The sequence below is a fragment of the Brachionichthys hirsutus genome, chromosome 11 (assembly GCF_040956055.1).
Source record: "Brachionichthys hirsutus isolate HB-005 chromosome 11, CSIRO-AGI_Bhir_v1, whole genome shotgun sequence".
In the NCBI taxonomy this organism is placed as follows: domain Eukaryota; kingdom Metazoa; phylum Chordata; class Actinopteri; order Lophiiformes; family Brachionichthyidae; genus Brachionichthys; species Brachionichthys hirsutus.
Genome location: NC_090907.1, coordinates 2943920 through 2971704, shown reverse-complemented (window position 1 = coordinate 2971704; position 27785 = coordinate 2943920). Strand labels below are relative to the sequence as shown.

Sequence of the window (27785 nt, the reverse complement as noted above, 5' to 3'; positions counted from 1 at the left end):
CTCTAACAGCTGACATTTGGCACCGAGCGGTTTATATTTCTTTCACTGCTTCAGTCTGCATATCAAAGTACACAACTCTTGGCTGATTCATTTCAATGATATAATATCGAACACGGAAACACAAATCTGTACCAAAAAGAGATGCTACGAATCAAGCAGCAAGTTACGCCTGACTCACAGCGTAATAATAATAATAAAAATGTGTCTTGTATTTTGTCACAAGTCCATTCTTGATGTATTGCTTTATTTAAATACCTAGAAATTCTGACAAATACACTTCATAAAGCACTTTCAATTTCAGAAATAAGTGAAATGCTGGCAGTCTTTTCTTAGGCACAAATACAGAATGAATCATACCTGAAACATCTGTCTGGTCAAATAACCCATTAAACCAAACAGAGCCCACATGTTCTTGCATGTAGTTTTCTCTCGTTCTTTTGTTCTGTCCTGTCACTCGTTGAAAACCACAGCAGCAACAGGCTTTTATAGAACTAGAATACTTAAAGCAGGCATCTAATCTGAGATCCAATCAGAAAATACATTTGTTTGCCAAACGTAGAAGTGTCTCAGATAATTATCTTAACCTTAACATACCTTATCTACTGACGATGCAGCTGGTGCCGTCCTATTTCCTAGATCAAAGATCATTTTCATTTGGCAAAAGCGCTTAAATGAAGTAATTTGATTTCCATTGACCTGCAGAGATAAACCAATGAAACACGGTCCCAATAATTAGGATGAACCATTAAACTCCTGGTTCTCTACTGGCGAGCCCTGAGTAGTCGTTCTCCACTAAAGGCACTGCAGATTGTGCTGCCCAGTAGAACTATCAGGAGGCATGAACCTGACGTTCTCTGGAGATCCACAGCCTGGTACCGAGTGAGGCTGGGACACCCCCGATCCATCAGCAGCCGGTGATCCGCCGACGTCGTCTACGGAGCCATTCCTCCTTTGACTGGCAGAATCTACGCGACATGAGATTTTCAAATTTTGCAGGTTGGGGTAGCTGCTCGATTCTGCCATGGATCGGTGCAGATGTTCCCAGGCGCCGACGTCGCCGGCGGCCCGACACAGGAGTTCTGTGTGCCGGCGGAGTTGGGCAATGTCTCGCTCGGTGGCGGTGCTTTGGCGCAGCAGCTCCTGGGTGCGGAGCGTAATCTCCATCAGACCCGATTGTCTCAGGATTTCCGTAGTGTCGAGGAAACGCCGGTGGCGAGTGCTCGTGCTGCCGTTTCTGTGAAGCCCTCCGGTTGAGAGGAAGGAGGAGCCCTGGGTGGACGAGGACGGACTGTCTGCGGTTGGTGCGGAGGTGCCTAATTTGGGCTGTTTATGCAGGTGCTGCTCAGGTAGACTGCTCGTCACCGATGTGCTTAGATTCTGGATTTGATCATTTGGTGTAGATTCATCGGGTGGTTTCTTGCTGGGGTGTGGGGCAATACGGGGGTAGGGGTTGGGAATTGGCAGGTAGGTGCCTGTGGCCGTCTTCCCTGTGGTGCTGCACCTCCGGGACGGAGGCTTGCGGAGCCGAGCGGTGGTCAGGAACAAGCTAGGCTGCTGCGAAAGGATCATGTGGGCGGCACCAGAACTGCCGGTGCCCCTGCTTATACTTCTCCGGGGCAGCTGGATGTCCGGCTGGTAGGACAGAGAGCGCCCAACGATAGAGGCTTAGAAATCAATCTAATCCACAACAAACTATAGATGGAGAGATAGTCCGTCCACTCCCGAGAGGATAACAACGCCCGTCTTACCCGTTTCAGCGCCGTCTTATCCATGACGTCGGTGGACGTTAGCTGTCCACCTCCTGGAATCAGAGGAGGAGTCCCAGCATTCTCTTGCCCGGGCTCTTTGGTTTGGCGTGGCTGTGAAGGTTCTGGATGCTCATTAGCTCTGGACTGGCTTTTGTTGCTCCTCCGGTCCTCCGCGTCGGTCCGCTGCCAGTCTGAGACGTCTGCAGGGAGAACGCGACTCCGCAGAGAAATGACGAGTCACGCTCAAACGGATAAGAAATGACAACCGGTTCGACACGCTCTATGTTAAGACGTCTCACTAGTCTTAATATAGACGTCTCACTGTGAGGAGACAGTCACGGCTGACGTCCTTGCCCTCCGTCAGGTGCCGTCTCACTTCCTCATCCTCCTAGGGCAGGACGTTACAGGGTGAAGTTCACCTTGGGACAGGGGAGGAGGAACGCTACCTGCTCCGATATCTGGTCTGGGCAGCGCCCTTCAAGACCAGCGATGGGTGGAACAGGCACTGCAGCATTTCATCTTAGATTAAAACATTATCAATAGAGATCCAAGTTATATTTAAAGATTTGATATCACGACTTGACATTTTGCCTGCTGACAACGAGGGAGGAGGTCACCGCAACGGCCAAACACTCGACCTGCTCACACAATTTAAACGGTTTTTCCAATCCAAATAAATGCCCCGCCCATTTTGTATCAATGACTCGTCTGACTTTTAAATGAACGTTTAAATTGAAGTGAAAGGAAATCGAGCAGAAGAGTACTCTGGACACTTTTACTCACCCGAGTAGCCCGAGTCTTTCTCCGAACGGCGGCGGGAGCCCTGCCCGATGGAGGCCGCTGCGTTCTGAGCATTATGTATTGTTAACAGGGTCGTATTGTTGCTCTTATCTTTAGCAGTCTTGCTGGAGGGAGCACAAAGAAGGCAAGGCTGATCCTTCGGCATAGTGGACCCTAGTGACAAGGAAATGGATCCAGATGCAAGAGACTGGAAGCATTAAGAGGCAACTGAATTCACGCCTTTATCTTAAAGGCTAAATAACTTGTTATTGGAGTTTCCTGACATCGCACCGCCGTTTTTGTACATGCGTATAAAAACAGGCAACGTCTGGAACGCAAGAGTGATCTGTTGAGTGAAGGGGGGGGGGCGAGCCCACAACACAACTGATTAATAAAACGCCGACATTTGAGCCGAGCGCGGAGCACAGAATCGCTTTTGTCTTCACGCGACGAGAATCCTTTCCTTCCTGCGCACTCAGATTAATGCGTGTAATCTAAACAAGAGGAAAGTACTTTCAATCCCGCAGCCCCTTTAAAGGCCAACACAGTTTATTTCACATGGGGCACCAACTTATCAGTTGACCCTGAATGATAAAATACTTCCCAACATTCTGTTTAACAGGCTGCATCCTGAAGTATTTTTTTTTTTTTACATTTGTGAGCATTCATTCGGGTTTGGATCCCATCTGTGTGGACTTTCCATGTTCTCACTGCGTCTGCTTTCTCCGGTTTCCTCTCACCTCCAAAAACATGCGATTCAGGTGAACTAATCACTCCAAATCGCCCGTAGGTGTGACCGTGTGCTTGAGTGGTGCTCTGTCTCTGTATGGCCCAGCCATGCGCTGGCGACACGTCCGAGGTGTAGCCCGCCTCTCGCCCATAGCAAGCTGGGATAGGCTCCAGCAACTCCTGTGACCCACAAAGCAGGAAAGCGGCTGGAGGTGACACGATCGTCTCAAAATGAAAGGATGGATAAAAAAAAAAAAAAAGAGCAAAGTAAATAAATAACTTTTGAGTTGCACTCATTTATGTCCCCAACCAAGTTAACGTAGGAACAAACAAAAAAGGATTTGTATTTTCAAACAGAAAAACAACCCCAGTAAATAGACATGCGGACGCCTTTTTAAATCCCTTGAGGAGGGGGGGGGGGGGGGGGGGGCGGTTCCTTCCTCCCGAAGGAACCGCCCCCCCCCCCCATTATGTAATACCCAACTTTCAATTCAACTCAACCTTAAACGCACCCAAAACCACATTATGTAACCGAAAGTGGTTAAAATTTAAACAAACCTATAAACATGAGAAAAGCGAGCAATAATTTTTTTTTGGGCTGTTTTGATAGGATATTTATCAATAAGCAATGCGTCGATCTAAAAACTTATACTTAGGCGTAAAACTGATTATTATTTCCGGTTTCAGTCCACCAAGCAACACAAACATTAAACACGTTTAAACTACTAAATTCACGTTTAAAAAACGTACCGCGTGATTCAACGCTACGGATAAAACGGTAGTCAGGACGACATATCCGGTTTGTTCCAAACTAAAGTGCACATTTAAATTTTAAATCTAAAAAAAGAAATAAAATAAACCATTCAGTAATCGTCCCGTTAATTCTTAAGCAGTATTTACCTTGACGATTATCCGAGGCCACTTTCAAGCTTTTTCTTTTTGCCCGAAATCCGGGTGTCTTCTAATATATAATACCGTGAAGTAATCCCCACTTGAAATTTAATGTGAGGAAAACAAACATAACGAAACTACAAAACAAATCCTTCTTGCAGGAACAGAGCAGGCATATTCTCGGCCACCCATGACACCAGTCAACACGGGCTGTCGGACTGACAAGGAAACGAGATCCGTCTGCAAGCTAAACGTTCATTGGTCAATGGCGTAATGACGTCAGCCAATCAGAAAACAAAAATAGTTGCAGTTCGACAAGGAGACGGAACTAGTGAATTAAAGAATCACAGTAGTTCTCCTGAAAGTTTGGTTTTATAGACAAATATTGCGCCGAGAAAGATGGCGTCCTAGTTTAATTGTAGTCCTGAGTCATGTTAGCTTTTAACCACGTCTTGCCTTGACAATTTAAAATTATATTGAAACAAGTATCATCCCTTTAGTAGCGGAGCGCACAGAGAAACCGAACAGCTGAATAAGTCGTTGCAGCAGACACTTTATTTTTACATTTAAAACTTTAGAAGTAACTTCAAAGATATTCTCTTCACAATTGACAAGACAAGGACAGTAATACACAATTCTAATATTTCCTAAATCGGCTGCAGAATAAGATCATAAAACAGGTGTTGCTCTGGATTGGCTGAACCACACACGCACATGCACAAAAAGGAGCATGCAATTATTTGTCAAATAATACTTGCATCAAAATACCTTCTTCCTCACCCATTTGAAAGACAATACCTCAGGAGCCATAAGGGAGAATACACGCCCGACGGGAGTCAAGTCCTCTGCTGATGAATGTCTAGTATTTTTTTTTTTTGTTACCCTCAAGCATTGGGTACAATTTACTTTCTGGGAGTTAAGATCATCAACTGCAGATTCCTAGCAAACCAGAGGCAGTCTTCAGACCAGGGTGTCTGCTGACATGCATGGTCTCTGGAGAGGAGAATTTAATAAAACTAGCAGAGGTATCGCTGGTGTGGGCCCTCGCCGCAGCATTGGCCAGAATGTGCATAACACTCATCAGGACAGTCTCACTGAAAGACACAAAGACGGACAGGTGAGATGGATACGGACAGATTTAGAAACACACTTGCAAATTAAAGGTCGAGACCGCGGGGAAAGCTGCTCAGCGACAACGGGGCTGATGAGTGCAAGTAAAAACGCCTTCGAAATACGTGCTGTAGGAAAGAGGAATGCGCGGAATGCATGCATGCGATGTGCGCTAGACCTTCCGACATGAACGCTGGAGGCCAGACACCAGGCGGCCTCCCCTTCCGGCGTCGAGGGCTCCGGCAGAACTTTGCGGGCCAAGCAGAGTGCCGCCCCCGCCAGCTGCATGGGCAGAAAAGCCAAACTCTGACCCTCCAGGAGAGACAGTTCCAGCAGGTAACGAGACATCCACACCACCTGGAAGACAGAGAGGGAGTCTCCACCGACTGGAAAAGTAAACCCGACTCGAAGGGGAGAAGTGGAACGAGAACACGATGCGCATGCACCTTGGCGTTGCAACGAGCAATGGAGGAGAAGAGAACTAGGAAGTGCAGAGGGGGGCTGTAGGACAAATTGAACTTGAGCCCGCAAAGTACTTTGCGCTCCATTCGCAGCAGCTGATGCTTCGTGTAGGTGTGGTCCATCAGGTAGCACAGTCCAGACACCTGATAGGACAGACAAGCATGGAATACTTACTATCCCAATGCTGGTATTGAAGATATCTGAGCAAGATTGCTTTTCCAAGATAAAAAAAAATAAAAGAAAAAGAGACAGTGTGGAAAAAAAACAAATCTTTTTTTTTTTTTTGAGTAATGCTTCCGAACAAAACAATCCACTTTTTTTTAGTCGACTTCCTTAAGACTATTACAGATTCCTCACTTTGTCACAGGTCAGTAAAAATCGAAATAAATATCTGCTCTCTTGCAAAAAATTAACAAACTGCTCGTGGATATTAGGCTGAAGCGGCGTACCTCAGGGAGCAGACACTCTTCCTTCTTTGCAGCAATGAAAAGGCAAACCATGCCAAGGAGCTGCAGGTTGGCTGTGGTCACCTTGATCAGACACAGGGAGCGGTTTAGAAGGTGTATGGCTAGGTAGAGGGTCTCCTCCTGAAAATGCATCATGTCCTGGTGGGGAGACAAACAGAGCGTCCGGAGGTGTCAAATTTGTGCCAGTCATAATGCTAAGCGGCTCGTGCATCCTATCAAGCTTCAAGTCAGACCTGGGCATCGTACGGCCCTCTGGTTGACTCTGACTGGCCCGTCTAAGGTTAATTGGAAATTCAAAAATAAACACATTTTCGAATTTTAACTCATGAATGGACTAAAACTGCATTGAGTGACAGCTCAATATGATGCAACTGTGATGTCTTTAGCATGCCAAGAACCTTCACACAACTTTCCAAAAGTATATTAAACTCAAAATGTGTTTTAGAGTGAATGTGAGTGAAAATGTTCACTAATACGAGTCACAAATGGTAAAACGCTCACATTTATTTTACCATTGTTTTGAGAAATGTAATTGATTAAATACATTTTTTTGTAAGGCAACCTCAATGTTTCATTGCTTAATGATAACATTCTTACAAGCTTGTCAAATCAATGCTATTTACTGCTTTTCTATGAAGAAATACAATTAATATTATGCAGAATTGAGGTCAGCCCTTTGGCCCGGCCCTCCAGAATATTTTCTGTTTCTCATGTGGCCCCATGGAAAAAATAATTGCCCACCCCTGCTCTAAGTGAGCAATATTTAGACCCTTTCAAAGGAGAAGAAACCTCCATCTCTAGCGAGACTTACATGAACTTGAATTAGCCAGTCAACCAGGATAGCACGAGTCGAATCAGTGAAATTCTTTTGCAGGTCAGCACTGGGACAAGAGTTTCGCATCTGAGCTCTCTGCGGGGTGAAACCGGAAAAACAGGAGGCACGCATTAAATATGCAGACGAAGCGAGATAAATAAGGATCGTGTTCTAAATATAAAATCATATGAAGCTGTCCAGCCATCTCACCATCATATCCAAGAACAGGTCCCAGGCGTACGTCCGGTCCCAGATGAGGCCCAGCTTCTCCAGCGCAATCTCCACTTCATGGCGCAGCAAGCTCGGCAACAGCGCCTGCAGGATGTGCAGCCCCTTCAGCTCGAGAGGTTGAAGGAGCGCCGACGAATCCGCACAGCCATCTGCCAAACGGGATGGAAAGTAGGACAGGGATGAATACATAAATAAAAGGCATGAAACCGGTCTGAGCGAGTGTCCTGGTGGGACGGCATATTGTCAAGAGAGACACAAGACAGAGCGTCGGAAGGAGCTGGGCAGGAATATACTACCAGGTGAGCATGTTTGACTGTCTTCATGGAACCCCATGATGATGTCATCACTCGTCTGCGTCAGTACCTGCCTTTCCTGGAAATAGATGTGGGATCATTTTTGGTAACATAAAAGAAAATGACTAAACTCTCAAATATTCAAAAGCAGGTCCTTCACATTTAAAAAAGGTGTTCCTCTAAGCCAGAGGGTAAATTTAGGTAATCAGAGGAAACCCTGTTGGGCCAGGAAAAGAAGCCATACCCATCGAGACTCTGTTTCCATCTTGACGGGGGCCTTCTTAGATTGGTCTAATTCTACTGGCTGCCAGCGATCCAGCGGCCCACAGCCGTTAGTCCACGCTTTTAGTGGGGCTCGCCTCTCATCCGCCTGATGGAACAACAGGACGGATCATTATTAGTGGATGACCTTCTAATAACGAAGACCAGATGGAGGATAGTCTGTCTGTGTTTTATCAGTGACAAAGTTCTCTCAAAGCCAGTTTGAGGCAGGTGAAACAAAAATGAGCTCTACTGCAGCAGAATGAACTTTAAAATGGACCGCAGAAGTCATTTTAACTGCACTTACGGGCCTCGTTTAGTTTAGTTTCATTTAGTTTAAATGGTAAAGCTTAATAATAATAATAACACTTCACTTTTACATCTGATGCAGCTTGGAGGGCTTTAAAAATAAATCAAATGGAACATTAAATGCTGTAGGAAAAGGATTTTTACAATGATATAATTTATATTTAAAATAATGTTTTGCAGCATCTCTGTGGGAAGGAACAGCCTCTCTCTCTTGGGTAATGTTGCTGAGGTGATAAAAGATGTTTCGGACACCTCCAGCTGCTTCTGTGCAGATTTAACAGCTTCAATTAGACTTTTTTTTCCCCCAGATCACTCATCAAGCTCTTGTCGCCTTAAGTTTAATAAATGTTTGTCAGTTTCACCTTATTTACTGACTTTACCAGCTTTAATCCATGTTTAATTTAATCTGGCCTTTTGATGAATACCTAAAATGACTGTCTTAATTGTACTAGGTGGATCGTAATTAATTATCTCCATGAGAATCAGGTATAATGACAACCAGGAGGTGAACGCCCTCTTCCAATCTAATCAAGGCCTCCTTTAGGTTCAGGTGAATGGAATGTCGAGAGACACTAACTTTTAATCAAAAAGTTGTTTTTTGGGGGGTAACTTCCTCTGAAATATGCAGAAAACCAACAAAACATTTCAACGTAAAACGTCGTTGAGAACCGGAACAGAGTCTCCTCTAAACCTCGGCTACCGGGCCGGTTCCGTGAAGCCCAATGATCGGACGCTAACCTTCTTCTGTAAGTCCAGCAGGGCCTTGGAGTCGCAGAAACCGGTCCTGGCCATGATCACAGCCGGAGACAGAGTCCCTGTGCCGGGCCGCTGCAGCTACTTATCCACGGAGGGCGGCAGAGGGACTGAGGCTGAGAGACAGAAGCCGTGCCGGCCCAGACACAGCGGCTGATAAAAGACAGGTGTGTGTGTGTGTGTCCCCCCCCCGCCGCAATCAGCGCGGGGGGCACACCTGTCGGCGGGACAGGTCGCGCGATCAAGACTTCCGGTCGACCTCTGACTCCTTAAAATAAAATCACGTGCACCTCTTTATCTAAAGGTAAACAATCATTAATAATTTCTATGTATTCCTGTTGCTGATATTAAACTGAATGGTCCCTAAATTATGCATATTATAATGGAAAAATAATTCTCAGATGACAAATCCGAATAAAAATCAGGGACATTTCATTTATGAGTGGTGAAATCTGGATGTATTTGTAATTTCATAGTGGACATTCTGCAGCACAAAAATAAAGTTACAGGTCTGAAGGTGTGCCTCAGGGAGAACGCCGCCAGGCCAGGTACTGCATCAGGAACTGAGCTGACCCTGGTGAACTGGGACTAATAATAATAATAATAATCAGGCCTTAAACTGAAGTTAAACTTGCTAAGCAATAAAATATAACTTTCTATTGTAATATAAAGCCTACCCGACCCTGCTATGATGCAAAATGTGGTTTTGGCTATGATTAACACGCACACACACACACACACATCTATATTGTAAACTATACAAAAGAACACATAATAAAAAAAAAAGACACAGGCAGCTTTGGTTCAGTAAAAATGTTTACTGGCACATTAGAGTTGCAAATGTCATAAGCTACGATATTGTAGCAGGTATCGCCCATTACATTGTAAAGTGTTGCAAAAGGGGGGCTGGAACTGTCGACCAGGACAAAGCGCTCCCCTTTAAGATTGCTTTTTTTTTCTTCTTTTCATTGCCCTCAGAGCCTCAACTAACAGCAAAAAAAGAAAAGAAAAAACTCTGGTTACACCAGCATCAGGTGTGACATTCATAACTTCTGATCACATTCAAATATACAGAGAAGCAAGGTAACCATTGGAAAGCTGCAAATCAAATACTACAAAGCTGCATTCACCATGATATTTTTATTCTTTTTTTTTTTGGTATTTACACAACAGCGAGGAGGCACTTGTTGTGCCCCGTGTATGCCTACAGGAGAGGTCCGGGTATCAACTTGCATCTTTAGCTGTGAAGCATTGCTTGAATCGTGGCCAGCAGCGAGGTTTCAGGGTATGGCTTAACAACCAGTATTAAAAAAATGTTCAGCAGCAGCAAACCCCTTATGGCCATGATAGCAATGAAGGCAAATCCACAGTGGAGTCCATCAGTGCAGTGGTTCTGGTATCTGATTCTGCCCTTTCCAAAGCAGAGCCCTAGGCTAAGAGTATGACGGCTAACGCCTGAGCTGGTGAGAAGAGGCGCTCGAGTTGTGAACTTGTAAATAAAAGCAATTTCATCACATCTCCTCCTGCAGGAAATGCCCCCCCCCCCCCCCCATCTGCTGCCCAGCAATGGGAGTTAAAAGCCCCGGGCACGCTTTTCCGTGTCCTCATCACCACTCAAACAACCCCCCCGCCACTCACAACAACTTAAAAACACATTAATGTGTGACGCAAGGGGAGGATGCCGATAAGACGGTTTGGCTAAACTTCTAAACATTGCTAGAGAATCGATGTCCTGCAGAGAAGACCAAGGAAGGTTTGTAAAAACACATCATGCTAATGTTTTGTCATGTTCAAAGTGTGACTGATTCCCCTTTCGTATCAAAAACAATGATCAAACTGATGCTAATTTGTCTCATCAAAGCTTCAGTAGGAAAATGACGAGAGCCAATTTAATTCCATTTAAGGGATTCATTAATCGTTCACTTAAAAAAAAAAAATCAAACTTACCATGTTAGCGCAATAATCAATAGCAATGTGTAAACCCACTGAAATGAAGAACTTAATCAAAAAAGATATTCAAAAACTTTTAATATATATCTTATATAATGTATACTGAAAGATGGACAAAAATAAAATAAAATCAACAAACAAGAACAAAACGATATTGAACAAAAAAAAAAAAAACAAAACAAAAAAAAAAAAAAAGGTCTCGATGTTACTGTCGTGAAGCTCAAAAGAGCAACCAGCATCTCTTCTAGCACTATGGAATACAAAATGATTGCTTCAATGTGAGCACGTGTCAAAATGCCGTCGGGAACCGCTCTCGATTCATGTGCCGCCGCCGCCATAAGTCGAAATATGCACAGCTTAAATAATATCCAGCCGTTGTTTTTGATTGGTTGCCCGTCTGCAGGCCGGCCGACCAGCTCGTGAAGTGTTTAGTTGAATCGTAACCCTGCAGACGGACAAACGTGTAGATAGCAGTGTCTCAATACAGTATTTGAAGAAAACACACACCAAAAGATTCCTTACATCAGATGTGGAACTCTTTGAAGAGTTTAAAAAACATCCACAGATTCAGTCAATTTTGGCCTCAGACTTAATGATTGAGCTTTTCAAAATAAAATACAAAATAAGGGACCACGCAAAGGATTATTTTAAAATACTTTTTAAACTTGCACAAAATATTGCAAATATAGAAAACGAGATTGGTGCCTAAACTCTTCAACTAGGGAGTGAGAACTACTGAATTTAGGAGATCACACAGGTGCGTCTGTTCTCTGCAGACGGGGGGCGAGGAAACGGCTGCAGTCAGATCCTCTCTCTCCCCTTTCCTTCTGCCGTCTCTTACGCACAACGCCGACTGGCTTTAGTGAGGACAGCCTCACACCTCCAGCCAGCAGCTGGTTGGCTGATAAGTCAGGCTGGAACCTGCGACATGGACTCCAAAAGTCCGACTTCATCGTGACTTTGCGTTAAATTCAGCTTCGTAAAGAAAGAGATCCTAGTCGTTTTATCGCCGAGCTGGTTACAGCGATCGTAAAAATCAAACGCTCGTTCCCTTTTTTTTTTTTTAAACGTTTTTTGAAAAAAGGCCATCGAGTGCGCCGTGTAGTGTCCTCTCGTCGATATTTCAGCGATTAAAAACAGACACAAATGGATGGTTGAGAATCAAAATGGTTGTTCATACATTCTGCTGCACTCATATGCGCGCACACACACAGCCATGCAATCCAGTCGTCCATTCACTGACACACACACACACACACACACACACACACACGCAGTGCAAATGCAGAAATGGCAACTCTCCGTCCTTCCCATTACCCCCCCCCCCACGGTAGGAACAGTCCCACACTTGATTTGTAACAGCAAATTCCAGAAAGAGCACTTGTTTAAAATAAAAAAAAAGAACAAATCACAGATATATGGCTTTACATTTAAAACCGTAACAATCAATGAAATAAAAATGTATTGCCCCCCAAAATTGTTTCCTAATTTTGATTATACACTTCAAATTCTATCAAGTACGTTGGTGTATGTGCGGTTGATGCACGGGTTGGCTGGTTGGCGGGCGAGTACGTGTGTAGTATAGCTGGTAGAGAGGCGGTACTTGCTGGTAACCTGGTTTTCTAAGAGTCAAGGCTTTGCTGCGGTACCGTGTAGAGCAGCAGAGGCCCGGGGGGTGGGGCCTTACGTCGACCCTGAGTGGACGAAACCGCCAGTCCATCCATACTAACCTGCCGAGGTCCGTCGTTCACAGCCTGTGTGCGTTCACTCAGTACCCTCTGACCCCTGTCTTGTCTGATTTGCCAGTGCGTGTGCGTGTGCGTGTGCCTCTCTGTGAGCGTGTTGAAAGTTGGATGGAAATGTGTCTTGTGCCAGCTTTAGGTTGTGTCATTTCGAATTTCCCCGGCAGTGCGAGTGTGTAATGTGGGACTGTGACTGCGTGTAAAAGCCCGCCTGCCCTGCTTGCTCAAGGTTCTAAGGGATCATTCTCGTATGCTGGCAGAGTAGGAGAACTGGGGGAAGTGTGTGCGCTGATCCGAATCCTCCGGGTCTAAACTGTCATCTGTGTGTAGAAAGAGAAAGAGAAAGAGAAACAGACATCAAATCTATGGATCAATGGGTTTATAGACGAAAGCAAAATGAATCAACCCCGCTGTGAAAGGCCTTCGACAGGTCACCAGTGAATTAATCAATACTTTTACAGACTACTTCTGCTTATTTTAATCATATATATAGTAAATATTCATATCAATGATAATTTCAAGCCGTTTCTTGATCTCTTGCAGAAGCGGCGATAAACTTCAGGCACAGATTCGTGTAAGTTCACACCATGACAGAGAAACATTGGGACTCGCCTGATGAAGTTTATGAAGGACGAGGGTTCCTATTTAAACAGCTTCTAGACCGCAGTAAGAAGTTTCCTTTTGCATTGAATGTTTGTTATACTTTATACTATGGAGGCTGAATACGTTTGCCGCCGCCTGCACATCCAGCATTAAAGCCGTGGAGCTACTTACACTTGTCAGGGGGAGTTATCGTTATGGTTTGTGCTGTGAATTCATCATCGAAGTAACGAGTGTCCGTCTCTGATGTGACCTGCGGCTTAAAGGGTGGAATAAGCTGGGGGGGGGGGGGAGCACGTCAGTAACTTTGCACCGTTACCATCTTATTTTAAAACCTGACATATTTTGCATTCCCACCTTTTTGTCAAGAACATCCTGCCAGACGATGGCGGTGAAGAACCTGTGGTTCATCACGTCTTTGGCGTCGTCGGGTCCGCCTCCGAGCCTGCCGACCAATCAGATAGCATCATCCTAAAGCGGCCGGCAGCTTTAGATTCTCGTGCAAACACATTTGTTAGACGGTGTACCAATTTATAAATACGCTTTATGCTTCATTTCCTCAGCTCTCCAACAGGTCTGCGTGTGAGCCGGCCTGCAGGCGACGCTCCCGTGTTCTAATATTAGCCCTTATTTGATTGTTCCAAGAAACACTGCCGTTTGGCCAAAGACAACAATCAATCACAGCCTTGTTTTTTTGGCCGTTACCCTGAAGTAAAACCAACCTACGGGGCGTAATAATGTGTTTACTTATTTTACAGCAGCGTATACGGCACCGCCAAAAGGTGCAGTGAAAATGTTTTTCCTCGCTGTACAGCTGAATCTTCAGGAGTCGGATGGTCGGCCATGTTTTCAGTCCCACTGCCCTCTTATAATTCTAATCACAGATATGTTAGCATTTGCGTGGGTTTGATGTAATCTGACTTCACACACATTTACAGGTAATTATGAAATAAGTGCTTGATTATTAAGAGCTCGTCAACCGTGAAGCCACAAACCTTTGTTTGGGATCCTTTTTGAGCAGCCCGGCCAGCAGGGCCTTGGCCTCAGGAGCCAGGTTCTTGGGGAAGCGGATCTCCTCCATCAGGATCAGCTCAAAGAGACGCTCGTGATCCTGGTTGTAGAAAGGCAACCGGCCACACATCATCTCGTACATGACCACACCGAGTCCCCACCAGTCCACCGCCCGTCCATAGTCATTGTCCTCTAGCACCTGTCAGGGGACAGAATTAAAGAGATCAGAGGCATTAAAAAAAGGGCACTCCAGGTAAAAATCAATGTTTTACCAAACTGAAAGAGGTAGTATTAAGAGTACTAAGTTCTAAGGTTCTCTGTATCCGACTAACTATGGACCAATCTCTCCTTCTGTTCCTGAATTTTGGCGTTTAAAAATCCATAAATATGTCTTTGTAGTGCATCATGACACTCAAATTTAACCTTCAAGATACAAACTTCACTTCATTATTTAATCAAATTAGCATAAAATTCAAGACACAAAACAGTTACGATTGATGTTTTGAATCAGAGATCTTGTAAAAACACTGAAACAAATCTCTACTATTTGATGTGTAGTTTGTAAATGGAGCGGCCCTCCCCATCGCAGGAACCATAAGTTAGTATTTATTTATTTTGCAGTTTCAAGTTGCATCACATTTGATTTTACAACTAGCTGTACTTGCAGAACCACTGGCCCAAAGTTCTGGTTTTAACAAACTGCTCCAAAATGAGCCGAACAGATTCCACTTTGTGTGCATCGTAATGACGCCTTTGTGGATTCACCTCTGGTGCCAGGTACTCCGGGGTTCCACAGAAGGTTTTCATGGTGGCACCGTCTGTGATCCCCTCTTTACACAGCCCAAAGTCTGTAATCTTTATGTGGCCGTCCTTGTCGAGCATAAGATTTTCCAGCTGTGCAGAGACAAATTGAAATTATTCAATAGCAATAATCACAGATTCCATTTAATGACACCCCCCCCCCACCCCGCTTGATGTTCTATGACAAAGAGCCAAGCAGTCAGAGCGAGCAGAGGCCTTACCTTTAAATCCCTGTAAACTACATCGCGTGAGTGGAGGTACTCCAGTGCCGACACTATTTCTGCACCGTAGAATCGGGCTCTGTCCTCTGTGAACACTCTGTCTCGCGATAAGTGAAAAAAGAGCTGTGAAAGAACAAAGAAAAGGACAGGATGCGTTGAACACGTGATGTGAATACAACATTCGATCTCCCCGACACCGATTGGCAGAATATTGGCTTCTGTGGACACCCCTCCCTATTACAATTATTTATCAGACACTGGATCCAGGAGAAGACATCTTGAGTCTCTCTGGGACCCTCCTGGCTAAAGAAAATGTGATAAAAAAAAAAATGCTATGTAGAACACTCACCTCTCCTCCATTTGCATACTCCATCACAAAGCATAGCCGATCATGCGTTTGAAATGCATATTTTAGTGTCTGTCGAGGAGAAAAATCCAAATTAATGACTGGATTATTCAGATTAAACGGCCCATTAAGTTTCGTGCTTGTAAACGTACCGTTAGAAAAGGATGCCGCGTGTTTTGGAGAACTCTGCTTTCGGTAACCGTGTGTGCGACCTCATCCTGGAGGAAGACACAGGTTTGCAATGAGAGCCGGTTCACATAGAGAAAAAAAGAAAAGAAAAAGCAATCCTCCTCCTCCAAACAACGGGATTAGCACTAACTTTAGCAATAATGACTTCTTTGCGGAGGATTTTCATGGCGTAGTACATCCCCGTGGCCTTCTCCTTCACGAGGATCACTTTACCAAACGTTCCTTTTCCCAACAGCTTCAGGTAGTCGAAGTCGTTCATGGTCTGTAGGAGCAACGATTAAATGAGCCGCGACGACGCTGCACGCAGGCGCTGATGCTCCAAAGTCTGCTTATACCTGGTTTATCATACAGACAACGCAAATGCTACACGCAGGGGGGGGTTTAATGGGACTTCTAAACAGCCGAGGAAAGGTTTACTTTTCAAAATTAAAAAAAAAGTAATAAATACAAATCATATATAGAAGCATCGTAATCCACTCATTTGAAGGTTGCTTCACCAAACGTTTATGACAACTTGCTTAATATAGACGAGCTGAGCTGGACGACGGCGAACGTTCTGCCAAACGCTGCTCCTGCAAATACTGACCACTTTCGTGCGGGATTTGGACACAGCAATCTCCATCTCTTCCGTGCCGCCGCTGTCACTCGGCGAGCCGAATTTGATCTCCATGGGCTCCTCGTCCTGCTGCTGACTCTTCAGGCTGTTTGCCACCGCCTCGATCGATCGAATCCATTCTTTCCTGAGCAAGAGGAAAACACACATTTGCCTTTAACAGGCCTGCAAACATCTGCCTGGAGACAGAAACTGTAGTTCGAAAAGTCTTTTTCCTAAAAAAGTCTTATCCACACAAACTGTACAGACTGTCCCAGAAGTATCTTAAAGCTAAAACAGTGGCACGGCAAGATCAGGAGGTAGGGGGTAATCTGGGGGGGAGGGGGCTGCTGGGTATCTGGTATTTGGCAGAGCGGATGGAAATAAAAATCATTAACCACTGCTTGGGTTCTAATAAAATAAAACAAATACTGGCGAGAGCCATTATGAATCTTTGTATTAATTGTTAATGGAATAAAAGAACAAAACAGCCGGAACGTCGCTCTCCCCAAGACATTCAGCTACAACATTGTCCAGTGTAGGCCAGAAACTTTAGAAATATGTGACTCGTGTTTTCAAAAGTATTTGAACATTTTTTAGTAGGAATTTCCCCCCCCCCACCTCTCCTCGGGGCTGTCTACGTTGAAGGTACGCTCAATAACAGAGGTCCACTGCAGGCAACGAATGACAAACGTGTTGGGCCTGGGACGCTCCGTCTTCATCAGCTGGCATTCTGAAAAGCAGGGACACGCGAGCCGTCACGGAAAACCAAGGGCATAAACGGCACTTCTCAAGAGTTCAATCTGTTACTCATTTATATTTTTAAGCCGAGAGGGGGGGGGAAAGCAACCTGCAACAGAGAAATTGTTGAGTGGCGGGAGGTTGTGGTCGCTGGACACCTCGGGCTTCTCTTTGTAACCGATGAAGGAGCCGTTGCTCTTTAGGATGAAGTAACGAGGCCTCCATGTTTTAATGTATTCACCTGGAGGAAAAAGCAGGTTCAAATGTTTGACGTAACTGACTTTTAAAGTTTGATTACTTCTGTGTGTGTACTTGTGTGTTTGGCTTTTATTCATCTGAATACACTAACCTATATCACAAAAATAACACAATGTTAGTGCTATTAAACGCATCAATAGAAACATAGTTGTTCAAATTCAGCATCTAATGCTCAAAATACAGATAATGACATTGACAATGGATTTGATTTTACCTCTCTTAGCGAGCCATCCCTCTCTCACAACGCTGACTTCATTCATGCTGGGGCAAAAGACTCTGAATTGGGAAGGGGTGTAGACAAACTGGTGCCGTAAAAAGAAAAGAAAAAGAAGCCAAACAAAAAGTATACCTAGGGGACAACATCGAAAGAAATACTGTTAATGCGTAATACGCAATTCTGCATTAAGTGACATTCCACAAAACACAAAAAAAAAAGTACAGGTAGTCATTTAGGCCGTTAAAATTCAGCCACACGAGAAGCACTATACATATATATATAGTGCTACTCTGCGTGTGTGTGTGTGTGTGTGTATGTATGTATATATATATATATATACACAGAGAGAGAGAGAGAGAGAGAGAGGTAGAGAAAGAAAGAAAGGAAACATTAAAGCCCTGAAGGAGATAACGGCCCAGCCAGGAAGGTAGAGACTGATTTATCAGAACAAATGTCCATGGATGATTATCTAAGTGCCGTCCTTCTGATGCGGCTCAATCTGCCCCCCACCTCTCATCTAACCATCCGACACTTACACCAGTAACGCAAAACAATAACAACGGGACTTGGTTATGACTATCACCTCCATGCGCTACATATTATAACTTCAGGCATCTCTCTCCGTTACCCCATGATGACAATAGCATCTAAAAGCAGCAGTCCATGATAGGTTGACTCGCATGACGCCATAACAATGACTATGTACTCCTTAAATTAAATACATCACAATTACTTTGACAGTTATTCAAAAAATAATATTTCTCCAACACCAGTTTCTGTAAGGATCTAGTTCAGTACTTTTTAAGGATGCATCCAACTTGACTAATTTGGCTCTTTCTTCGTCAGCAAATGCAGAATATTACTTTTTCATAATTTCCTTTTCTTCTCTGTAATATTTAACATCCAGATGACAGGCGCCGAATCACCATTACTGCTAACAGACTTGGAATATTTCCTTGGCAGAGAAGAATATAGAAAATATTGTTACTCTAAATACTGCAAGAAAATAAATGCACTGATCTAACAATTTGCGAAATGGCTGACAAATATCTGAATTGCCTCTCACGGGTTTTTGCTGAATGTTTGTAGAGAGGCCTTGCTGATCCAGGGTCAGCCCTGAATCAACAGCTTAGGTTAGATAATAGGGTTATCCAGAATTTCACAGCATTTCAGGGAAAGTGACGAGGCTGAATATCACAAGGGATACACTCAGCACCGCACAAAACTCTTTTAAACGTCTTTTTTATGAGGCTGCACCGACTGATAACAACACAACAGTGAAAGCTCTTTGAGATCACAGCAACTTCACTGTAAATTGCACAACACTAGCTCTAAAGTTCAACGGTCCTTACAAAGAGGGCATTTATAATGCTATCCAAGCACCAAACCGACGTTGATTGGTTTATATATATATATATATATATATATAGCTACCAAATTACACTTGATTTTGGGTAAATTATAAACTAGTGCGACCACAAACATAAACATTAGCTTAACGCTTACGCGTCCTCGCCGTCAATGTTGCGCCCGGATAACAGCCTACCGACGCTGCGTTATTATTAATTATTGTCTCCCGTAACTTAACGCGTACTTTTTTAATTTTATTTAACGGTCAGCTTGACCAGGTGGCGCTGAGACTCGAGGGAAAGGACGCGGTCCCCCGACCGCATCACGGCTAAACGAGGCTGCTAGCCAAAATAGCTACCAAGCTAACGGGCTAGTTAGCCAAGCCTGTCGGTTAGCCACTAATTCCTCTTCCAGCACCGCGGCGTTGCTTACCTTTCAGTCAGCTATAAAACACGCCAGGCGTCGGTTCTCAGAGAGGATAGCACGCACGCAGCCGCAGAGCTCCCGCTAGGCCTCGCTTTAAAGCCTGTGTGTACTGAACTCTGTCAATGATCACACAGCTCCGGCGGATTGAGCTCGTTTTCTCCTCTCACGGCGTCGACAGCGTCGGCGTGCTCGGGGTCTGTCGCTCCTGCAGCGGGCTCGCCGAAGCGTGTGAGAGGGAGCCAGCGAGAGAATGGAGTCCACTCGGCTACAAACTTGACGGAATAGTTCTGTGAAAATAAATAATTTCCCCCCAAAAATTAAGGTGCAACCACCTCTTTGTGGATTTATTGTTGGTTAGTCGCCTTGCTGATAGCGTGGAAATCCTCCGTCCCCGCAGCCAGACAAGCACGGCAACCTCGCAGATCCACACAAAAAGGAAGTGACGTAGGAGGACGGAGCGGGTCCACTGCACCTGGACGGGTCGGTGCGAACGTACATCAAGGACCACACAGCGCTGAAACCGTAACCTTTGACCCCGGTGCTCCCACCTCATCTCATAGTTTCACTTCAATCTACAGTTAAAAACCCAAATAATGCAACTAGTGCTACTAAACAGCACGTGAAGTGACGGAAATTAAAGAGGCAGACCACGTCAGGTAAATGTAAAAATGTTTATTTTGAAATTATTTGTAAAAAATATTTTCTTTTTTTATGATACGTGAATTAATCATGTCCCAAAAGGTCTTTCTGTCAAACAGCTTTGCTTTGCTGTCTCTGTTGTTTCCGTTGCAGGTAGCGAGCGCGGGCATCACTGACAGCTACTTCGTCATTTCGCTTCTCCAGTTTCTTCATGACACTTTCAGGAGAAACCTCTGGAAAAAGAAGGGAATTTAGTATTTTTTTTTGATGAATCCTGTGTAAAATACTTCAGATGCTCTTTCCTAAGGAGTACACAATCCACCCTGTCCTTTAAGCACACTCGTATTTGGGTTATTTTCAAGCATGGCCAAAGCAGACATCAAACATTTAAAATTACAATTTGTATGAGAGATTGGTGACCCTTGCTGTACGTCACATTGTCCAAATAAATCAGTAATTATTGTGAGAACCTGGTTGCCGTTTGGCTGCTTCTCTTTTCTCCCACTTCATCATCTCCTCGTCAGTCACTTCTTCTCGTGCCACGCTGCTCAGTTCATAGACGTCCACCTCGTGGAGTTTGGGCAGTAAGTCCTTCACCCACTCGTAACGAATGGGACACACAGTCCTGATATACACCCGCGACGTCACCATCATATCGTGGAAGATGACCCAATTCATCTCAGCCTCCTGGTCAAACAGCTTGGAGAGGAACGAAGAATGATCAGGAAAGAGGGAGTGGAGAAGAAATATGAATATTTGAGTCTGTCAGTGAAGCTAGCTATGTATTTATTATTATTCAAGATAAGTTTATCTACCGATGATGATGGATGAATGTGAACCATGGATCCATTGCCATCCATTGTGCAGAAAGCTGTTCCTATAGATCTAGGTGGGACAGAAAAACAATGAGCAATATTTCGCGCGCTCCCCCCCCCCCCCGAACCAGAAACCGATCACAATACTGAAAAAGAGTGAAACGCGGATAATGCAAAATGAACGATGGAGATACCTTCTGGCGACATTGGTGAAATATCCTGCGCAAAGGCATCTTCGAAAAAGCTCATTCTTATTGCCATCAAATGTTTCAACAGGAAAATCTCTCTTCTGAAATGAAAAAAGTATGATCTAATTATGAAGGAATAGATAAAAGCTAAGCTAATAAATGACAGAGCAGCTGAAACGATGACTACAGTAATCTGGATAGTAGAAGCTGGATGCAGGGAACAGTTCTGTGAATCACTGGACCTGCTGGAGGCGCAGGAGGATCTCTCGCAGCTGCGTCTCCACGCTAAAGGCCGACTTCAGCGCCCTCCAGTGGATCCAATTGTCTCTACACCAGGCTGAGGGTCTGTCGCTGAACAATCAAGCAATATAAAGTCCTGCATACATGCCAAGTGATACACTTATTATTATTTTTTTTACGCGCAGTAAATCAGTGATGTAGTTTACCTTGATTTGCATGTCTGGAACACACTGAGGAGCGTGGCGAAGTCATTCTTTGAGCCCGTCTTGCTGGCGAGCGCGCTGTGCCTTTTGTCCGCCTCTTTTTGCTGCTCAGGTTTACCTGCAGGAAGGAAGCCATCATAAAAAAAACAAACAAAGCAGAAATATTCTCTGAATATTCAACCTCCTGACAGAAGGAGTGGTTCTAACTTCTACATGGATGTTTGCTTTTTCGGGCCCATAAAAAGGTTTATGGAAATTATATTTGTTATGGCGTAATAAGAGGATACATCTAGCAAAGGTTTTTTTTATTTTTGGATTTATTTATTTATTTCTGGTTTATTTGATTGGTTCCATCTATTCAACAACTCCAAACAAAACAAACTACATAGGTGAATATATTCTTCATTATACTTTGTCTTTGTTCCCCTTTAAAGCTAAACTGCAGACCTGGCCTGATGAAAATGTTTTCTACAGACAGCATGGCAGCCACAGGAAGCACCAGGTCCCGACAACCAAGCGAGGCAGCTTTGAGCAAGGCCCTGGTTAGGCCTGGCTGCAAGGGGAATTCCACCATCAGCTCTCCCATGTGGGTGACACAACCTCTCCTATAGGGCCAACACACCAGAGGGATCAGCTCATAAAACATCAGGGAATCATTTCTGTTGAAGCTGAATGAAGTCCACAGACAAACCGCACACCTGTCAATGGCATCAAATTGGTACAGCTGCTTTAATGCTTCAAGAATAAACCGTTCCTCTGGGCAGTCCAAATATGGGAACCTTAAAAGAAAACGGCTCATTATTAATATATTATTTTTCAAATAAAGACTCAAAATATAGTCGCGGGATGGTTAGAAGTGTACCTGATGACATCATGAATGCCCAAGCACTTGAGAGTCAGTATCACTGTAGTCAGACTTGTCCTCTGGATTTCTGGAACTGTATATTCAGGCATGCTCTTCTCCCAGAATTCTTCGCTGTAGATTCGAAAACATTTTCCAGCCGCGGTTCTCCCTGCTCGGCCGGCTCTCTGCTGAGCTTCACTCCTAAAATCACAGAAAATCCCCCGAAAGAATCCAATCCAAATCTGAACTCTCTCAAACACACGAGTGTTGGCAGGAAAAACACTTTCACAAAACTTTGGCAGGAATGTTAATTAAAAAAAAAAAAAAAAAAAAACTCACTTTGAAATAGGCCCCACCTCCAGGACATCCATGCCTACTCTCGAGTTGTGGGTGAGCTGCTTCACAAACCCGCTGTCTATGATATACCTTTAGGGGGAAATGAACAGATGTTGATGCACTTAGTGGGGAAAAAAAATCGATGAAACATTTGAATGTTGATGACACATAACTGACGTTGCTGACGCAAGCCAGTAATCAAAAAAGGTCTCCCTCACTTTACGCCATCGATGGTAAGAGATGTTGCAGCAATGTTGGTGGCCACGACACACTTCCTGATTCCTGGGGGGGGAGGCTGAAAGATCTGACGCTGCTGGTCTGAAAGGAGAAAAAAAAAGGATGTTTTTTTTATTTTATTTAAGTATAATCACAATAGCATGAAAACAAAAGCTACTTACTAATCATCTACCCACCCCTATGGCATTGGAAAGTTGGGTGAAGCTTCTTATTCTCCAAAATACTTTGGAATTGTCACAGCAAAAGTGTTTCAGCATTTTACAAAACAACCAAGATTCACTTGCTTCATTTTATTATAAAAGAAGCTCCAATCTAAACTTGTTCAGGAGAACGCTGCAAAGCTGTCTTGCTGCGAATCAACAAAAAGGTTTTGTGGACTAAGTGTAGGGCAAATAAGGATTTAATTTGTCTTTTTCGCACGTTGCGAACATTTACCGGTTGGCATGGATCCATAAAGGGGCAAAATATGAAGACCCTCCACTGCCTGGTCCCGCACATCATAGTTGTAGTCGATCAACTCCGCTTTCTCATACAGCAGGTCACAGGCGCGCTCAATCTCCACCTGACCTGTCAAACAAACATGAAGAATTACCGTCTTAGATTTAGTCAGTGCTGAGATATAGCTTGGCGTCAGGGCTTAGAATTATGACAGACCTGTCAAAAATACGAGAATATCCCCAGCCATTTCACTGGTGTGTACATCAAGGGCCATTTTCACAACCTGCGGAGCGAAAATGAAGTAAGAAATGATGAATTAAATAACCCCCCCCCATATAACCGGAGACTCAGTACCTCAGTTACATAAGCAGTGCTCTCCACGTCTTTAGGTCCTACAGCGGAGCCAAACGTGCAAGTTACAGGAAAAGTCCTCCCGGGAACAGCAAAGACGGGACAGTCACCGAGAAACGCTGACAGTTTGTCAGTTTCCATGGTGGCGGACATCACCACCACCTTCAAAGGGAAGGCCCGGCCCTCGGTCGCCTTGGCGGGGTCAGAGAAGAATTTCTTCAATAAGCCCAGGAGAATATCCTGAAAACAAAGAAGACAACATATGAACGAACCCAACCCGAGAGTGCAGAGAGCTCGGATCACGTCTAACATCGAGCTCGACTCACGGTGTTGAGGCTGCGCTCGTGAACTTCATCCAGGATGACGACGCTGTACTGGGACAGCGCAGGATCCGTCAGAACCTCTCTGAGCAGACAGCCGTCCGTCATGTACTTCACCGCCGTGTCCTGGTTCAAAAAGACAGGACGATCACGGTTCAATAATGTCCTTTTACGACCAATGACACGACTCGGCCTCTCACCTGTGACGTGCAGTCGTCAAAGCGGACTTGGTAGCCGACCTCCCTCCCCAGTGAACACTGCATCTCATGCGCTACCCTTTGGGCAACTGTGATAGCAGCCACTCGGCGAGGCTGCGTGATGCCGATTTTGCCATCTTTACAAATACCTGAAAAAAAAGAGAGAAAAATTTGAATTTAATGGTCATATTTGCATCCCAGCTTAAAACATGCATCTGATCAAATGCACAGAGGAATCGGGTACCTGCTTGATGCAAGTACTGTGGAAGTTGCGTGGTTTTCCCGCAGCCAGTCTCACCGGTGACGAGCAGGAATGAGCTGTCCTTGACGGCCTGAACCAGCCCGGCTTTGTGCCGATAGATCGGCAGCCGTTTGGGCTCATTTCCCTTCGAGTCCAGTCTTGTTGATTTGGACATTGTGGTGTATAAATAAGGCTGATTAGCTTCAACCAGCAGAACTCAATGTACGAGCTAAAAAAATACAGCATAAAATACCGACGTTAATCACAGAGAGCACTATTTAATACGTGTTTGCACCGCGTAAGTGCTTTGAAAATTAAACAAATCAGCGACGGAGTTTAAGTTTCTTGTTCTTACTTCAAACACGACGCACTCGATTAGTAGCTTCCGCAAACTATGCCACTCTCCGTTTCTATTGGTTAAATCTGGAGTCACATGACCAGACAGCTCACCAATAGAAACGGAGAATGGCGTAATTTCCATTGGTTAAATCTGTAGTCACATGACAAGACAGCTCACCAAAATAAGAGTCTATCAGTGAGGACCTTGAAATGGATTTATACACTAAATAATTTAACCAAATATTCACGCAAATGAAATATATAAAAAAAACTTATACCATATGTATGATGTCATCAGCAATTTTTGCGTTTAGCAAATAATGAACGTGGCCACCTAAAGTAAAACAATGGAGGTAGATACAGTGATACGCTTAACGGAAACATTTCATGATTACAGGATATAAAATAAAAACAAGGACAAAGAATATATAATATAATATAAACAGAGAAGCCAAAAACCCTGTCATATTGGTTGTTTTTTTATTATGCAGTGACAGTTGTGCATACACAATGTGTCCTCGGATTTGGAAAATTAGTCATTTGGAGTCATGAGTGAGATTTGGGCTATTCAGGACAAAGTTTAAAGTTATGTAAAGAAGATGATAGGTCCACCAGAAATGACACTGTGATGAATTGATTCTCTCAACCCTGATGCGATTGTTCTTAGTTTCCGCCTCCCTGAGAGACACAAAGAAATGTCATAGTATTACATGCAAACATGTATTTAAGGAATAATCAAGGTAGATTAATGAAGAATAGTCTTTTCACCATCGGTGCAGGGCCGTGAGCAATCGAGTCCTTTGCAGAGCTCCACATTGCAGTGGAAATACACCTAAAAAAAGGATTTAAAAAAGAAAGAAAGAATTGAAGGCAAGAAAAAAAAACAGCAATTAATGGAAAAAAAAAAAAATCATACATACCCAATTTTCATCTTCTTTTGGCTTCACAAATGAAAACATCTTGACCTCAAATCGCTTATGAAGCGAGGGGAACCTCAGAGGCTCCTTACTGGAGGCAACTGAGAGCACAACGGTTCTGTGGCTGTCGCCACTGAAAGGACATCTGATTGGATATAAAGACGAGCTTTAACCAATCAAAGTACATAAAGATGCTATCGTGTACATCAGTTGGTGTTTGTATTATCCGTATACAAAGATTATAAAATCCTCCTCATGTCGATTCACCCTTTAACAATTAGGTTCCATCTTTGGAGGTCATTTGGGTTTTCAGTTGGTGTCGCCCAGCAGTCTCCTAGCAACAGTATCAAGTCTTTGTCCTCATGTTTGACGACGAACACCTCCACATAGACAGGCTGGCCAAGCTCAGCCATTAAAGGACGGCCATGAGTGGAATAGAAAGACTTGTAACCGGCGTCTATAAATTGGAGATGGAGAAAAAAAAAAGTGGAAAAAAATAACCTCCGGGCTTCAATCTGCTCGCAGTGATACTATTTTTATCGAATACAAATTAGACGGCACAATCTCATAAAAACAGAAAGTGAAATTTCAAAATAATTGAGAAGAATTATATAAACTGGACCTTTGGCAAACCTCATCTCGATCCTCAGCGTTCCTTCGCTCCTGAGTGTCGATGGGGTCGTCTCCCTGTGAACCTCCAGATCCAGATGAGCAGTTTGAGCAAGTGCGAAGCTACAAAGAACAGTGAGACTAAAAGAAAGAAGAAAATGCAAATGAGTCAATTACCTCTAAAGTATAGAGAAGTTTAATTTCTTACTGGAATGGCGTGTCACGAAGTAAAGTCTCCCTCTGTGGGTGTCGTTTCTCCTCAATATTGACCCAATAGGTTATTATTCCATTTGCTATCTGCAAGATACAAATATATTATATATATATTTCCCCCCTCCAATTCAATCTCAACTTTCAGAGGAATGAGACATGTTTACAATTACCGTAAACTGAGAGCCACAATAATTGAAAGGAAAGATGAAAGTTACGGCCTCTTTTGATCGTTTTTGGGGTTTACACCAGCTTTGGTTTGAAGGGATCCAGAGTGCATCCAGATTCAAAGGTGGAGTAGAAGCATCTTGATTTATGGTGATGTTGAACCCATCCTCGCTGCACGAAGTATTTCTTGATACCCGTAGATAATCGTTTTTGCTCAGCTCTGCAGAAAAGTCATTACGATTTAAAGATCAACTAAACGTTAGCTTTCACTTAAGGATAAACTTCTAATAATTTACCTTGGTTTTTCCTTTCACAGGTGAGACGTATACCCTTGACAATTTCAACTCGTCCCTTGCCCGCGAGTGCCATGACGACAACAGTTAGAGTTGTGATATATTTCTATTGCACAAGGTAAAGAGAGATTAGCACATGATAAAAAGCCAACTCCCCATCCAGAGGCTCCTCAGCTTACCCGTCTCCTCACAAAACAGCCACGCGAAGGGACTGCCAGCACAGCGTGGCTCTCAGTTTCTCCCAGGAAATAGTGGCACTGCTTTGCCACGGCGGCGACTTGGTAATAGCCACTGTGCTCGTCTGAGAGTAAAAACCACAGCAATTCAGCCGATTCAGTCATAACGGGTTGAACGTGGACCTACCGTGTCTGACTTACCGTCAACGTAAATGCTGAAAGGAAGATCAGCAAATTGAGCCTTTGACATATAAACAGACATGAAACCATCATGACAAACGGTCGCATTCTCAGCCAGAGGGCGAGAGGCTACGGCGAGAAGCGCCAATAACAACGCAGCAGCTGCAAAGGCTGCACGGCAGGCCATCTTTGGATGCTCTGACAGGTGGAGCAGCTGCTTCTCATTTTGTTTAATTGAGAAGAGCGAAAGCAAGTTAAAAACTCCCATTCCACTGTAATGCTGCTGTTATCCAGCAGAGGTCAGACTAAGCGTGGTTCCCGTGCGAGCGCTGATGCTCCAGACTCAGAGATACTGGAAGAACGCCATACTGCAGGGGTCAAAGGTCAAGGCATGGTTCAAGCATTGTCCTAAACACAGTTGTCATTTTCTTTTTTAAATTTTAAATGTTTCTGATTTTTGTCAAACAGATTATACACACTAGATATTCACACACAGATGTTAAATTTCACAAATATAGAACTGTAACTCAAATACTTGAAACAACACTGGTA

At 44.0% G+C, this 27785-nt stretch overlaps 5 protein-coding genes across 5 annotated transcripts; all 5 read right to left on the bottom strand.

The window, feature by feature from the left end:
• Nucleotides 1-229: 229 nt before the first annotated feature.
• si:ch211-132b12.7 (uncharacterized protein LOC564531 homolog) lies at nucleotides 230-2694 on the bottom strand. The gene is made up of 3 exons (XM_068745617.1): nucleotides 2532-2694; nucleotides 1749-1948; nucleotides 230-1632 (listed from the first exon to the last, which is right to left on the bottom strand). The coding sequence occupies exons 1-3, from the start codon at nucleotides 2692-2694 to the stop codon at nucleotides 793-795; spliced, it is 1203 nt and encodes a 400-aa protein (XP_068601718.1). The 3' UTR covers nucleotides 230-792.
• A 2379-nt stretch (nucleotides 2695-5073) lies between these two features.
• ccnp (cyclin P) lies at nucleotides 5074-8887 on the bottom strand. Its single transcript, XM_068745712.1, has 9 exons — nucleotides 8834-8887; nucleotides 7770-7895; nucleotides 7522-7604; nucleotides 7212-7389; nucleotides 6999-7097; nucleotides 6170-6325; nucleotides 5705-5863; nucleotides 5437-5615; nucleotides 5074-5242 (listed from the first exon to the last, which is right to left on the bottom strand). Exons 1-9 carry the CDS (start codon nucleotides 8885-8887, stop codon nucleotides 5074-5076), a joined length of 1203 nt encoding a protein of 400 aa, XP_068601813.1.
• A 3645-nt stretch (nucleotides 8888-12532) lies between these two features.
• Nucleotides 12533-17625, bottom strand: akt2 (v-akt murine thymoma viral oncogene homolog 2). Its single transcript, XM_068745374.1, has 13 exons — nucleotides 17514-17625; nucleotides 17151-17282; nucleotides 16922-17033; nucleotides 16295-16448; nucleotides 15839-15970; nucleotides 15672-15737; nucleotides 15523-15591; nucleotides 15174-15296; nucleotides 14917-15045; nucleotides 14136-14350; nucleotides 13498-13585; nucleotides 13315-13417; nucleotides 12533-12860 (listed from the first exon to the last, which is right to left on the bottom strand). The coding sequence occupies exons 1-13, from the start codon at nucleotides 17557-17559 to the stop codon at nucleotides 12781-12783; spliced, it is 1449 nt and encodes a 482-aa protein (XP_068601475.1). The 5' UTR covers nucleotides 17560-17625; the 3' UTR covers nucleotides 12533-12780.
• A 2390-nt stretch (nucleotides 17626-20015) lies between these two features.
• On the bottom strand, nucleotides 20016-24516 carry dhx40 (DEAH (Asp-Glu-Ala-His) box polypeptide 40). The gene is made up of 17 exons (XM_068745373.1): nucleotides 24345-24516; nucleotides 24104-24249; nucleotides 23910-24029; nucleotides 23587-23823; nucleotides 23449-23515; nucleotides 23230-23361; nucleotides 22776-22875; nucleotides 22561-22647; nucleotides 22240-22422; nucleotides 22076-22156; nucleotides 21825-21982; nucleotides 21381-21495; nucleotides 21177-21285; nucleotides 20941-21035; nucleotides 20747-20816; nucleotides 20402-20630; nucleotides 20016-20164 (listed from the first exon to the last, which is right to left on the bottom strand). Exons 1-17 carry the CDS (start codon nucleotides 24514-24516, stop codon nucleotides 20043-20045), a joined length of 2223 nt encoding a protein of 740 aa, XP_068601474.1. The 3' UTR covers nucleotides 20016-20042.
• A 640-nt stretch (nucleotides 24517-25156) lies between these two features.
• On the bottom strand, nucleotides 25157-26675 carry LOC137901779 (zona pellucida sperm-binding protein 4-like). The gene is made up of 7 exons (XM_068745821.1): nucleotides 26590-26675; nucleotides 26415-26503; nucleotides 26220-26347; nucleotides 25865-26054; nucleotides 25601-25742; nucleotides 25449-25512; nucleotides 25157-25358 (listed from the first exon to the last, which is right to left on the bottom strand). Exons 3-7 carry the CDS (start codon nucleotides 26233-26235, stop codon nucleotides 25267-25269), a joined length of 504 nt encoding a protein of 167 aa, XP_068601922.1. The 5' UTR covers nucleotides 26236-26347; nucleotides 26415-26503; nucleotides 26590-26675; the 3' UTR covers nucleotides 25157-25266.
• Nucleotides 26676-27785: the final 1110 nt, after the last annotated feature.

What these genes read in the sequence shown, in the direction of transcription:
- LOC137901779 (XM_068745821.1), bottom strand. An exon ending in TGGAACCTAATTGTTAAAGG is followed by an intron (nt 25,743 to 25,864) that starts GTGAATCGACAT and finishes ATATCCAATCAG; the next exon opens with ATGTCCTTTCAGTGGCGACA. An exon ending in CTCACGGCCCTGCACCGATG is followed by an intron (nt 25,359 to 25,448) that starts GTGAAAAGACTA and finishes TGTGTCTCTCAG; the next exon opens with GGAGGCGGAAACTAAGAACA.
- akt2 (XM_068745374.1), bottom strand. Translation starts at nt 17,559, where the DNA reads ATGAATGAAGTCAGCGTTGTGAGAGAGGGATGGCTCGCTAAGAGAG. An exon ending in CAACAATTTCTCTGTTGCAG is followed by an intron (nt 17,034 to 17,150) that starts GTTGCTTTCCCC and finishes CCTGCTTTTCAG; the next exon opens with AATGCCAGCTGATGAAGACG. An exon ending in AGTATGCAAATGGAGGAGAG is followed by an intron (nt 15,297 to 15,522) that starts GTGAGTGTTCTA and finishes GTTCTTTCACAG; the next exon opens with CTCTTTTTTCACTTATCGCG.
- ccnp (XM_068745712.1), bottom strand. Translation starts at nt 8,887, where the DNA reads ATGGCCAGGACCGGTTTCTGCGACTCCAAGGCCCTGCTGGACTTACAG. An exon ending in TGCTGGACTTACAGAAGAAG is followed by an intron (nt 7,896 to 8,833) that starts GTTAGCGTCCGA and finishes TTGTTCCATCAG; the next exon opens with GCGGATGAGAGGCGAGCCCC. An exon ending in TTGCTCGTTGCAACGCCAAG is followed by an intron (nt 5,616 to 5,704) that starts GTGCATGCGCAT and finishes TCTGTCTTCCAG; the next exon opens with GTGGTGTGGATGTCTCGTTA.
- si:ch211-132b12.7 (XM_068745617.1), bottom strand. Translation starts at nt 2,694, where the DNA reads ATGCCGAAGGATCAGCCTTGCCTTCTTTGTGCTCCCTCCAGCAAGACT. An exon ending in GAAAGACTCGGGCTACTCGG is followed by an intron (nt 1,949 to 2,531) that starts GTGAGTAAAAGT and finishes TTCTCCCTGCAG; the next exon opens with ACGTCTCAGACTGGCAGCGG. An exon ending in ATAAGACGGCGCTGAAACGG is followed by an intron (nt 1,633 to 1,748) that starts GTAAGACGGGCG and finishes CTGTCCTACCAG; the next exon opens with CCGGACATCCAGCTGCCCCG.
- dhx40 (XM_068745373.1), bottom strand. Translation starts at nt 24,516, where the DNA reads ATGTCCAAATCAACAAGACTGGACTCGAAGGGAAATGAGCCCAAACGG. An exon ending in AAACATTTTCATCAGGCCAG is followed by an intron (nt 21,496 to 21,824) that starts GTCTGCAGTTTA and finishes TCCTTCCTGCAG; the next exon opens with GTAAACCTGAGCAGCAAAAA. An exon ending in AGCAGCCAAACGGCAACCAG is followed by an intron (nt 20,165 to 20,401) that starts GTTCTCACAATA and finishes TTCTTTTTCCAG; the next exon opens with AGGTTTCTCCTGAAAGTGTC.